General features: G+C 48.0%; 1 protein-coding gene across 1 annotated transcript in view; it reads left to right on the forward strand.

The window, feature by feature from the left end:
- Positions 1-11,756, forward strand: part of LOC103251053 (ankyrin repeat domain-containing protein 10-like) — a 73,093-nt gene extending 61,337 nt beyond the window's left edge. Inside the window, exons 12-13 of the mRNA XM_021708369.1 lie at positions 6,542-6,637; positions 10,274-11,756. Of these exons, the coding sequence (XP_021564044.1) occupies positions 6,542-6,637; positions 10,274-10,749 (572 nt within the window). The 3' untranslated portion in view covers positions 10,750-11,756. The remainder of the gene's footprint in view (positions 1-6,541; positions 6,638-10,273) is intronic.
- The last annotated feature ends 1,007 nt before the right edge of the window (positions 11,757-12,763 follow it).

Below are 12,763 nucleotides of genomic sequence, written 5' to 3' on the forward strand. Positions count from 1 at the left end.
AGCTACTTGGAAGGCTGAGGCGGAAGGATTGCCAGAGCCCAGCAGGTCGAGGCTGCAGTGGCCGCTCCCGGTCTGGGAGACTGAGTGAGACTCCAATTCACAAAAAAAAAAAAAATGATTAACTCAGATATGACTTGCTGAGGATAAACACAGAGTTTTGCCATTTTGTTTTTAAAAATCAGCTCTGCAAGTACAGCATGAGGAAAGCCTGAGATCTAGAGGTTTTAGTTGACTTTAAGTTTCAACATTATCACCTTTCCGGCCTTATTTAATTTAACTCGTGTAAATTAAATATTTAATTATTTATTAAACAAGTTAAATTATTAATCTGTTAATTAAGTTGAACAAATAAATTATTATTTATTAAACAAGTTAAATTATTTTATTTAAGTTGTTTAAATTAATTTTTTCTGGGTTTTTTTGTTTTTTAATAAAACTTTTTGCCAGGCACGGTGACTCATACCTGTAACCCCAACACTTTGGGAGGCGGAGGTGAGAGGATTGCCTGAGCCCAAGGGTTCAGGACCAGCCTGGGCAAGTTGACAAGACCTTGTCTTGATAATATATCAAAAAATAAGTCTGGCGTGGTAGCATGTCCCTGCAGTTCTAGCTACTTGGAAGGATGAGGCAGAAGGATCGCCTGAGCCCAGCAGGTCGAGGCCACGGTGACCACTGCATGCCAGCCTGGGTGATAGAGGGAGACTCCAACTTAAAAATAAACAAACCATTCCCAGCTCCTTTTTCTTGACTTATTGTAGAGATGAGGTCTCATCAAGTTTCCCAGGCTAGTCTCGAACCCCTGGGCTCAGGCAGTCCTCTCGCCTCTATGTCCAGCATGAATCTTAAATTCTAATTTGACTCAGAAAATGTACCCAGAAGAGTTTTTAAAACTAGTCTCAGAATTTGTGAGATCAGTTGAATTGGCCAATACCCCCTTTGCTTAATTATCCTAAAAAGCTTCTCCGGGGTTCCTAAGTTTCCTAACCTGTGTCACTGCGTGGACTCACTGATAAAAATCCAGAAATTTTCCTGGTTAAGCCAACTTTTAGAAAGGTCCCTGTAAAATTCATTCTTCAGCTTTTTCCCCCCAAAGCTTTGGAATCATGAATCAAAAGTTACCCACTTTTCCCCCATGGAAAGAAGTATCTCTGTGTTTAGTGAACTGCTTTCAAGTATTGTAAATTGGAGTAATTTTCTCTTGGAAACTGTGTTGACAAGAGATCTGTGAAGAGATGACTTGGCCTTTTTGTGTCGCTTGAATATAAGCTGTCCTTGGAAGCACGTTGTGCTACAAGAATTCAGATTTTAACTCATAAAGTCATTAACATCAGTATCAAATGCTGTTTGGTCAGAATATAGACGTGGACATGGACTCTGGAAACTGAAGTGAAATGCACAGCTGAGCGGTTGCTTTTGATGGAAAGCGGGGCGGTGCTTTCCTCGCTGTGGGGTTTTGTGCATTTGAGGTGGTGCGAGGAAGCACCAGTGTACAGATGTGGTTTTTCTTTCTCTGTTCACCAACCCTTTGCTCCAGGTGGCTCAGTGGAGGCACTTGGGATGGCGGCCGCGCCCGCTGTGTAAAGCTCAGTTGGGTGTTTGCACGTTCCTGGTTAATATTCAGGAGTAACGCCACACTGTTGTCTATATATGTACTCCCTGAAAGCTATCGTCTAAGTTTTCGATGATTGTGGCTAGAAAAGAATCCAGTCCCTCCGTGAGTGAACATGTTATCTCGTCTGTCGACAGTCACGTTGGTTGGCGCTCCGGGACTTGGGGAGAGGCAGCGGAAGTGGAGCTGGCCCAGCAACTCCGGCTTCTTGGTGGGGACATCCACTGCCCAAGAGGCAGGCTGTGGTGACAGCAGATCTGAGACATTGAGGTGGCGTCACGGTGTGTTCTGTCAAGAAGTGTTGGTCTTAGAATCGCATTCATGCCATGTGGGTACTTGGTATAGAAACACCCCACGGTGCCTGTCATCCCAGCACTTTGGGAGGCGGAGACAAGGGGATTGCCTGAGCCCAGGGGTTTGAGGCCAGCCTGGGCAATTGGCGAGACCTCATCTCTACAACCAAAAAAAAAAAAAAAATAGGAGCATTGTGTACAGCATTCTGTGACAAGTTGAAAATAACAAAGGGATGTTTCTCCACGCTGTTTCTGGGGTGGACTGGCGTGGGTGAGGCTTTCCATTTCCTCCTCGTAAGTGTGTTGATGGTGCGGGCAGATGTGACTCAGACTTGTTAAATGTTGGGTATTAGTTGATTGCTGGAAACTTGAGTCAAGAAATGCCTCCCAGGAGTAGGTGTTTAATTTACTTCCTTGTAGTTCAGTTTCACATATAACACTTGAACTTCTGAGGTCCTTCCTGTTCTCAGATCTGCAGTGTATATTTATAAACTGTGGCCAGGATGTCAGGGTATACCTAATTGCGTTCAAATGCATGTTATTGTTGTCTTGATCCCTGAAGGTATGACATCTTGAAATACGGCCTGAGTTTCACTTACGGTCCCAACGGTGTCTGTGTTATCACTGTGGCAGCCTCAGCCTCAGCAAACCTCCCACACCTGAGTTGTTCTCTGCACAGCCGTGGATGCCGTGGCAGGAAGCAAAGCTAAGACTGGCACATTTTGTCACACGCAGCTTCCCCTTGGTGTCTGAATGACGTGCCGGCCTGCCTTGGCACTCACTGCTGTAGTGAGTGCCACCTCCCTGCCTTCTGAAGTCCAGGTCTCACCGAAGGTGACCTTGTCAGAGAGGAACCTCCATTTTGGCCCTGAGTGCTGCTTTGATTTCAACAGGACCTTTCTAAGAAAAAGTCGCTTGAGGAAAAAGTGTCCTTATGGCAACACACAGCATATCCCAGTTGACTGACTGGTAGGAAACCCCCAAGGAGGCGTTTCTTTCCTCGAACCTTTAGTGGGGAAACAGGAGTCCTGGGGCACCTGGCCAACTCTCCTCAAGGGTTATGGGTCAACACCCAGGACCCTTCCATTGTGCACATGTAGGTCACTCATCTTTCAGGACGCCAAGCTTTGCTTTCACTGTGGGAAGCCACTCGGTGGTTTGGCTCTGGTAAAGCGTGTTCTGCTTTGGTCTTGGGGACTGTGACCAGCATGACGCAGGTCTCAGGAGTGTGTTCCTGTTGGCTATTAGAGTACTCACATCTTAAGAATGGGCCGGGCTCGGTGGCTCAGCCTGTAATCCCGTGCTTTGGGAGGCTGAGGTGAGTGGATTGCCTGAGCCCACGGGTTCGAGACCTGCCCAGGCAACTTGGCGAGACCTCATCTCTACAATAAATCAAAAATCAGCTGGGCGTGGTAGCGTGCACCTGTAGTTCCAGCTACTTGGAAGGCTGAGGCAGAAGGATCGCCGGAGCCCAGCAGGTCAAGGCTGCGGTGGCCGGGAGCGGCCACTGCACTCCAGTCTGGGCAACAGAGTGAGACTCCAACTCAAAAAAAAAAAAAAAATCTTAAGAATGGGACTGTTCAGAGTGCTTGTTTGTGGTCTGTGTGATGAAGGTGGTCCCCGTTGAGCATTCCGTATGCCTCAGATACTGCTGCAGGTGTGCCTGGCAAGGCCATTTCCACGGCGTGTTCTGTTAGTGTGCACACTGCTCCAGCGACAGCTGCGGTGTCCTGGCGTGCTGCTCGACAGCAGTCCTCCTGGCCTCTAAGCCAGGGAAGGCCTTTTTCGCATTTTCAGACTGCTTGATCATAAGTAGCTCATGTGGTTACCATGTCTTGCCAAGAACTGGCTCTTGGGGTTCTGTTCACCTCTCACGTTCCAGATGAACACAGATGTGGGCACCCTCCCCACTGGAGCATCCTTCCTGCTCCCAAGGTCATGCGAGAGGGGCTTCTCACGGGGGCAGTGGTGGTCGTGGTCACGCCTCAGGGAGGGAGGCTGGGAGGCTGCAGCAGCGCTGGCCTGTCTCCGTCCTGACTGTGAGTGTCTGGGTGTCCTCGAAGTCTGTCTGCTTAGCAGACGGAAGGCACGGGCCTGGAAAAGGTGCTCCTGTGAGTGACATCTGCAGAAACATCAGGAAAATGGGAAGAGAAGGTGCTTCCTTTCCAAAACAGTGAAAGTGTGATGTAGAAGACATTTTGTTTTCCTGAAATGTCTATCCAGGACACCTTTCACAGTTGGAACGGGGAACGTTTAAGTGATGCCTTCAACAGTGGCAGCAACCGTGTGTGTGTGTGAGAGAGAGAGACTGTGTCACAGGTGGCCAGGTCTTCAGTTGTGGGGAGAAGCAGAGTCAAATCCCAATCCAGTGTTCTTAAGATTTTGAGAGGCCAGTCTTGATTTCACGGCTCTTGACATGGTTTTGCAAGGTGATAACTGAGTTCCTCGGCTTCTGCCGGCCAGCGGAGAGCTTGCCTGTTGGACTTGGAGTGAAGAGGGCCTCTGCGTAAGGCAGCGTGGACCGCGACGCTCGGGACAGCGACCACAGCACGCCATGGCCTAGGCTTCTGCCAGGAGAAGGGTGCCGAGGCATAGGCGTCTGCCGGCTGCTGCCATGTGCAGCCTCCCGCCGTGTCCTGCTTCGTTCCCGAAGCTACTGCACGCACGAGAGAGGGGCCTCCGTGGAGCTGGCCGCGGCTAGGTCTTCCAGCTCGAGGACTGGCGTGCTCAGTGGTATCGGGTCCTGCTCGTTTCTGAGTCTTCACTTCCCGTGTCCCCAGCTCCCCTCTGGCTCCCCCGCCCCTGGAGGCATCTCCGCCCGCGGGTTGTACCCCACATGTGGCACCAGGACGATTGGGGTTCTGCAGGTGTGAGCCCTGCGTGCACTCGCCTCTTCACGGTCGTGTTGGTTTTTCCTGGCCAGCGACGGGCTTCCTCTTTTGACGTGGTCCTGTTCTAAGCGCTGGACTTAGTGAGAGGAAGGAGAGACCCCGCTGTCACGAAGCAGACAAACCTCTGTTGGCCACTGAGCTCAGGATGTCAGAGCTCCAGAACTGCCCAGGGTCGCACACAGCAGTTTCAGGATTCCGGCAGGGTCTGACTGCAGGTTCCCCGTCTCTCTGTGCCTTGGAAAGTTCCCCAGAAGCTGAGATGACTTTGTCACCCGGCACTCTTGGTGATCCCCCGTTTTTTTATTTCTTTGAGTCGGAGTCTCACTCTTTTGCTCAGGCTGGAGTGTAGTGGTGTGACCACCGCAGCCTCAACCTGGGTTCAGGCGATCTTTCCACCTCAGCCTTCCAAGTAGCTGGGGCCACAGGCACGCACCACCACACTCAGCACATTTTTCTTGATTTATTGTAGAGATAAGGTCTCACCAGGTTGCTCAGGCTGATTGTAAATCCCTGGGCTCAGGCAGTCCTCTCACAATTCTAAGTATTTACGTAGGAATCAGAAATGCGCACAAAAAAGCATGGATGAAGGCGTTCACTATGGTCTTCGTGATAGGAGAGAAAGACAGTTCACCCAGGCAGCTGCGGGGAATCTGGCTGGGTGAACTGTAATACAGACATGTGATAGGTCCGCGGTTCTTAGTTGTGGGATTCATGCCATAGTAAGTGAATTAAAGCATGGTGAAGCAGGGATGCGCTGGGCTCTTCTTTGGTGAGCACACCTTCTTAGGGACTAGAAGCCATCCATCAGCTGGGAGGGCTGTCCCAGAGAAACCGCATGGGCCCAGGGTGTCCATACTCGGGAAGCGTCTCCACATACAGGCATCGTGCACATGGGGCCGTGGCTCTGCGTTTCTGCTCAAACACCACTCTGCAGCGGTGTTGAGAGGCTAAGTCGAACCCTTTACGTTAAAGTGTTAGGCTTGTTTTAATAGTTTGTATGTTATTTGAGTATTATATTCATAGTTTTCTTTAGAAGTTTGCTGAATTTTAAAACGGGGTTTAGAATCGTCTCTAGGTTATACGACCACTGTACATCCTTCAGATAGTCTGAACATTAGTATTTTTGCCATCAAGTAAATCTATAATAGGTATCTGAAATCCCATAACTTTCAGTTGAAACTGCACATTGCAAGATATATTTTCTGTTGTGGAAAAGTAAGTTTCTCAGTAATGTTCTAAGCTCATTAATGACCTGTAGATTTATTTTATTTTTTTTGAGTTGGAGTCTCACTCTGTCGCCCTGACTGGAGTGCAGTGGCCGTTCCCGGCCACCGCAGTCTCGACCTGCTGGCTCCAGTGATTCTTCCGCCTCAGCCTTCCAAGTAGCTGGAACTACAGGCGCGCGCTACCATGCCCGGCTGATTTTTGATTTATTGTAGAGATGAGGTCTTGCCAAGTTGCCCGGGTGGGTCTCGAACCCGTGGGCTCAGGCAATCCACTCACCTCAGCCTCCCAAGGCGCGGGATTACAGGCTGAGCTATCGAACCCAGCTGACCTGTAGATTTTTTTTTTTTGAGTTGGAGTCTCACTCTGTCGCCCAGACTGGAGTGCAGTGGCGCTCCCGGACGCATCCCGTAAATTGACGGTTTAAAGCATTCAGTGCTCACAAAAAGGAATGAAGGCTGTGTACCTTAAGAGTTTTCTCGTTGTGTGTTAAGATATCTGAACAGTCTTTGCTTTCTGTGCAGCTCAAAGCTTGGATTCTGCCATGCCACTCGTGAATGGCGAGACAGAAGACGACGGTGACAACATGCACGTTGATAGAGAGTTTGCTGTCGTAACAGGTGGGAGTGGACAGTTTCCTGTTAACTGCACCAACAGCCCCATGGTCGAAGACGCCCACCAACAGGAGAGTGCTTCTGTTGGACCCAAAGAAATAGAAATATATACTGTTTCAGCAATGCAGACCCCTTGCCGTTGCAAGAATCAGTATGCATATTATTTCTAACATGAGTCTCTCTCAGACTTTTTTGCACTTTGTCTTCCATTGTCTTTTAAAAAATGTTACACGATAATTTGGGTATCTTGGGCAAGTTTGTAGATACATAGATAAGTGTTTTGGGTGCAATCTGTGAATATGAAAAATATAAGTGCAATCTTCCTATTCTGATTTGAAGCTGTTGCTTAATGTGCCTTGCTTATTCTTGATGAGGTCTGCATTTTTAAGTTTCTGGCATGTGACCTTGGGGGAACATACTGAACGTGCCACGGCTGGTCTCTTCAAAGCAACAGTCACACAGAGGACGCCCAGTGTGGCGCTGAGAACTGGTGAATGCTGTGGTTCTGACCTGTAGCCCGGCCACACCAGCTTGGAAGCTTTTTCCCCGCACCCTGGGTTGCTTTGGTTTCTGTGGCCTTCGGGCCAAGTCTGCTAAAACACTGAACACTGTTTCACAACACGTTTTATACATGAACATCTTTAGTATATCAAAGCAGTCGGGAGTCCTAGTTACCATTTTTTGAAGGCAAAAGCTCAGCTCTTATAGCACTGAGAATGTCTGCAGTGATTTGTCCATTTAGCTCATGCTGTTTCCTGCTGTTCCACTGCTTAGGTGACTACAAGACATTCTGGCCATTCTCTTAACATGTTAGTGTATTTGGTAGTAGATACTTATTTTTAAGTTGCGCTATTATGTCTTTGTGCTAAATTCTTCACTGGGGATGCAAGAGTATTTTGTTTTCCAGACTCATGAGAAAGTTATTTCTGTTCACTAGAATTGAGGAAGTGTGTGTATTTTTCTAGAAGCTACCAAATTGTTAGGAGTAATAGTAACTTTTTTGCCAAATAAAGTGAAATAGACTTTCCGAGGGAAATTCTAGTCAGTACATTTAAAATAATAGACTCTGTAGCCAGAGGCTATTTGCCCTTGGCTAAAGAGCCCGAGCAAACTCAGATTCTACCTTTTTCAAGAACCGCAAACTCAGATTCTGCCTTTTTCAAGAACCGCCTTGCTGCAGCTTGGGACCAGCATGAGCCATCACACTTCGTCTCACTCCTTGTTGAACTTCACCCAGGCTTGAACATGCTTCAAGTCCAACCTGTCCCGTGTACCAGATGCGAGTGTGCGTGTCCCGTGCTTCTCCTCTTTTGGTCCATGACACTCTCAGCCTGATCGGACACTTTATATTGGATCATGAGCGGTTACTTGCAGTTTTCCTCACGTGAAAGGGCCTTCTGTGTCCATGTCCACTGAGAGCTGGAGAGGTCTGCCCCCTCAGTCCTTGGGGCACCATCACAAAAGTCAGACTGTCATCCCGCAAACATTTCTGAGGAACTTCAGATTTGTTCGGGTAGAATTATCTTTAAGGGTTACACGTTTTTGAAAAACTGGGCACACGTAATGTCTTCCCATCTTGAGAGCTCCGAGTTTGAGGCTTAGGGTGGGATGGCGAGTCCTTATTTCCTGGAGTGCTTTCGTACGTGTCCAGCCCTTCGTGGGTGGGACTGGCAGCCAGGTGCATCCTGTGAATGCTGGGCAGATGGGTGGGCAGCGTGAGTCCCGACACCCAGGGGCACACGGCCTGCAGGCCCTGCCAGTTGCCTGTATGAGATTATCAACTAACCTTGACTTTGAGATTAAATAATAACTTACTCTAACTGGGAACTAAGGAAAAAGTCTACTTTATTTTATTTATTTATTTATTTTTTGAGTTGGAGTCTCATTGTCGCCCAGACTGGAGTGCAGTGGCCGCTCCCGGCCACCGCAGCCTCCACCTGCTGGGCTCCGGTGATCCTTCCACCTCAGCCTTCCAAGTAGCTGGAACTACAGGCGCACGCACCACACCCAGCTGATTTTTGATTTATTGTAGAGATGAGGTCTCGCCAAGTTGCCCAGGCGGGTCTCGATCCGCGGGCTTTATTCTTTCAGTAAAAATCTATATACATAGAAACATTAATAACAACGTTGTCATCATATTTGTGAGTTTTATCACCTAGGAAATAATTGTTTATACTTTACTTTTTTGGGGGGAAACCATTTTCCCCTGGGAATAACCTGTTTTATTCCTTTTTACAAATATTTAGTTCTTGAAATATACTTGTTTTCTTTCTAGTCTTGAATTTTAACTAAATAGAAACGCTATCACTTAAATTGAAAAAAAAAATTCTATTATACTCTGGAGAGTTTATAAAGCAGTTATTAAACTATGATTGTTGCATACATTGCCAAAGCAACTGACGATTAATGGAATATTCAGATGTTTTTGTTCCTTGAACAAGCCATGATCGTTTGTTGGCATGAAGATTTAAGGACATATAGAACCCTCTGTCGGAGGCTTGTAGGCAAGGCAGACGGGACGCCCTCGTGGGAAGTCACGTGGTATCAAGTGTGAGGGTAACGAACGTGTTTTACACTGTCCTTATTCAAAAAGATACTGGAACTGAGCTCTTCTAGATTTCATATCATGCCTTGCTTTGATAGTGTAGAACATTGAGGTGACATTTATCACTACCAACCAAGAGATCATTTTAGGTCATCCTCTCTGCTGTTCTTTGAGTTCCTGTGAACACAAATATGATTAATCCTCGAGTTCCAGTATACAGAAAAATCGTGTGTGACTGCCTGTCCCAGCGTGCCGAGTGTTTTGCGACATCTGTAAGACATCTTCCTCCTGATGGATGTCTGTACGTGCACAGTAAACTGTTGACCTTTTTTCCAGCGTAAGTGGTTTTTGAAAGTTCCCTAATAAAGTGAAGCCTTGGCTCTCGTGGTCATTTTGACTGTTGGACTGAGAAGAACTCCAGAACTGTGCCGCTGGCCCTCACCCTTACGCATGGGGGCCGCCAGCCTTCCAGTCCTCTGCACAGGCGTTGGTTCTGCTGGTGGCTGGCTCTCGCCTGGCGTTTGCAGGAGCACTGTGTAGACTCCAGTGGTGCTGAGGAAAAGGGTCCTTGTCATGTCCCTGCACACACCTCCCTGCCCGTGAGAAGACCTAGACGTTGTGCAGTGCTGTCGTGCACAGTTCTTAATTCATCACCTTGTTTTCTTCCCTTTTTTCCTTTTTCCTTACAAGCTACAGAAGTTCTGCGTTTTCTTGAACCCTTTGTAGAAACGTTACAACCAATTCTGATGGGCCTTTTCAGGGTGATTTTGTTAAACCGCCCTCTAAAGAGTCTTAAAATGAGAACAGGCTTGGGGCGGCTTTTCGGGACTGTTGGTATTTTCCATGCAGTAAGTTTGTCAGCCTGAGAGTTTAAGTTTAGCTATCCCCTGATACCGAAGTGCATACACTTTTCCTGTCTTGCCGGGCCAATACCACTACTGGTTTTTATTTTTCGATCTAGGCACACTGTTTTACTTTGGGAAAGGATCTGGTTTAAAGGGAAAAGACTAAATGAGTTCTTGGTGTGGCAATGGCACGTTTTGTAGTTCTCACTCGCTGGTTCTGAGTTTTGGTGACAGGTGTATTTCTTAATGCAGATGTGAAAAACAGTAGCTCCGTATTGAACACATTGACAAATGGATGTGTCGCCAATGGACACAGGGACTTCCCCTCCACGACCCCGCTCGGTGGGACGGACGGCAGGAATGGCCCGTGCCTGGCGGCACCCATCGGGAGTAGCCCTGGACTCGCCCCGGGACAGCCGTTCCCCGGTGGCAGGGGCTCCCTCCGAGTCGGTGGGCCTGAGGAGCCGGGAAAGCCCGCGAGAGCAAACCCTGAGCTGTGCGGGTCCCTGCACCTGGACGGGAGCCCAAGCAGCTGCGTGGCCAGCAGGCCTTCCTGGGTGGACGACGCCGGGGACAACTTGTACTACGGACACTACCACGGCTTCGGGGACACGGCCGAGAGCATCCCCGAGCTGAACAGTGTGCTGGAGCACTCCAACTCCGTGAAGGTGCAGGAGCGCTACGACAGCGCCATCCTGGGCACCATGCACCTGTACCACGGCTCCTAGGCGGCGCCAGCGGGGGGCATCCCAACTTGGACTGGCCCGCACCGCAGCTTCCTCTTCCCACCCCAGTGAGCGCGTGTCTGACCCTAATGGGGCTTGCTGAGCGCATAGGCCCTTCCACCGTGGGTGTGGGTCCTTCTGCAGGATGCCAGTCTCAGTATTTCTTTCGGAATGCTGTCACAGGACGCTGCCACTTTTCCTTCTGTCAGATTGAGTCATGCGCTCAAGGGCAGTAAGGGCAGTGAGCAGGTGCCTGGGAACGAATCTCTGCTCGCACTCGGGCCTCGACTTTGAAAGCTTTTACTGTGCTCTGGAGAATCCACGACAGAACACAGCAATTCCCTATGCAAGGCACAGCCTTACAAAGATCGCTTGCAGTGGTTTGTGTGAAGAGAAGGACGCTTGTCTCTTTCCGTGTCTTTCATTGCAAGTCACCATGTGGTGAAGGCGTTAGTCGTAGACACAGTGGTCAGGGACCAGTGGTCCCTCCTTCGATGACATAGATCACTGCCCGGGCCTCTGGAGAACAGGCCCAGCCTGGGGCTGCATTCTGATTTATTGTGTTTTTATTCCACCACTCCTCCTTGGTCTCTAGAACTTTTACCACAGATGCCAGATTCCTTTCTATGTTGTGGAAGTTACTATTTGTAGAAACTGTCAGGTCAAAATATTTAACTGACTCTTTGGACTTATGTTTTCTTCCTTCCTTGTTTTTTGGGATTTTCTGCTTTAAAATATATACCACTATGTATATCCAGTTACCTGAGAGAATTTTGACTCTCTCTTATACAACTGCATTAAGTTTATGATTTTATAGAAGCTAGGTTTTGTTTAGGCAACTAGTGGTCACACTGTGCAAATATTGTAATGAATTTTTACTTTTCTGATTTTTTGTAATAAAAATTGGTGCAGATAGAGAACATGTCAACCGAACAAACCAATGTTCTAAGATTGTTACTAACATTTTGTTTAAACTGTTCTTTATGAATTGAATAAAAGACTCTCATGCAGTTTTGCCTCTGGGGTGTGCTTTCTCTCTGGGCTGGGGGGACTGGGGTGTGGGACAGGAAGGGGAGGTAGAAGGTTGAAGGTTAGTGTTGCGTTTTGTTTTGCTTGCAAGACTTTGCTTTATTTTTCTGTTTCTATATAGTGTAGTGTCCACTTTTGGTTTTTTTAATGTACTCTGGTTTTATGGGCACTTTTCTTCCTGAATCTTGGGGGGCGGGGGGAGTCTAACGGGGAGTCTAACGTGCATGCCAGCCATCCTGGTATTGTGCCGGTCACGTTCCAAGCTTCTTTGGCTTCAGCACATACCAACATAGTAAGCTTTTTAGAAATACGACAACAAAGTTAGCAGCATTTGCAGTTACTAAATGACAACAAAGTAGCCATTCGGGCATGCCTGCCTATGCTCTCTAAAATATTCATTAATTCCTGCATTTTCTTGTTCGACTTAAGAGACCAAAATGAGGGAGCTTTAAACTTTGGAAGAACTGGAGGAGAATGCCACTCTGTCCCTGCCGCCACCTCCCAGGCCATGGCAGACATCAGTAATCAAGCCTAGAACCTCGGAGTCTGTCTTAACAGACTGGTCCAAGGAGCCCCCACACTGCTCTGAGTTTTTAAGACAGATGGAACGTAATGCCAGTCCCTGCTCGGACTGCCATTAAGGATATTTCAGAGACTCGTGTTTGGATATTGGCTGAGCAACGTTAAGTGTATCTCTTGAGCTAAAGATAGAAACGTGATTAGTCTTGGCCATTGCCTTGCTAGACTCTGGTGTGGCCATGTGCTCTTTGAGCTATGGCTGTCTCCACGCTTCCTGGCACTGACCTGCCCTCCGCCGCCCATCCCCCCGCCTTGGGGAGGTGACTCTTCTCTCTCCTTTCTCTTTCTCTAATTTACTTTTAAATAAACTACATTTTAATCCAAAAAAAAGAAACTTGATTAGTCTTGGGACTTGGGCAGACTGCGACTACTTCTTGGGAACAAGAATACCGCATGGCCTCTCCAGTGG

Source organism: Carlito syrichta, unplaced genomic scaffold (assembly GCF_000164805.1).
Source record: "Carlito syrichta isolate Samal-C Ts95f unplaced genomic scaffold, Tarsius_syrichta-2.0.1 Scaffold135896, whole genome shotgun sequence".
Classification (NCBI taxonomy): Eukaryota; Metazoa; Chordata; class Mammalia; order Primates; family Tarsiidae; genus Carlito; species Carlito syrichta.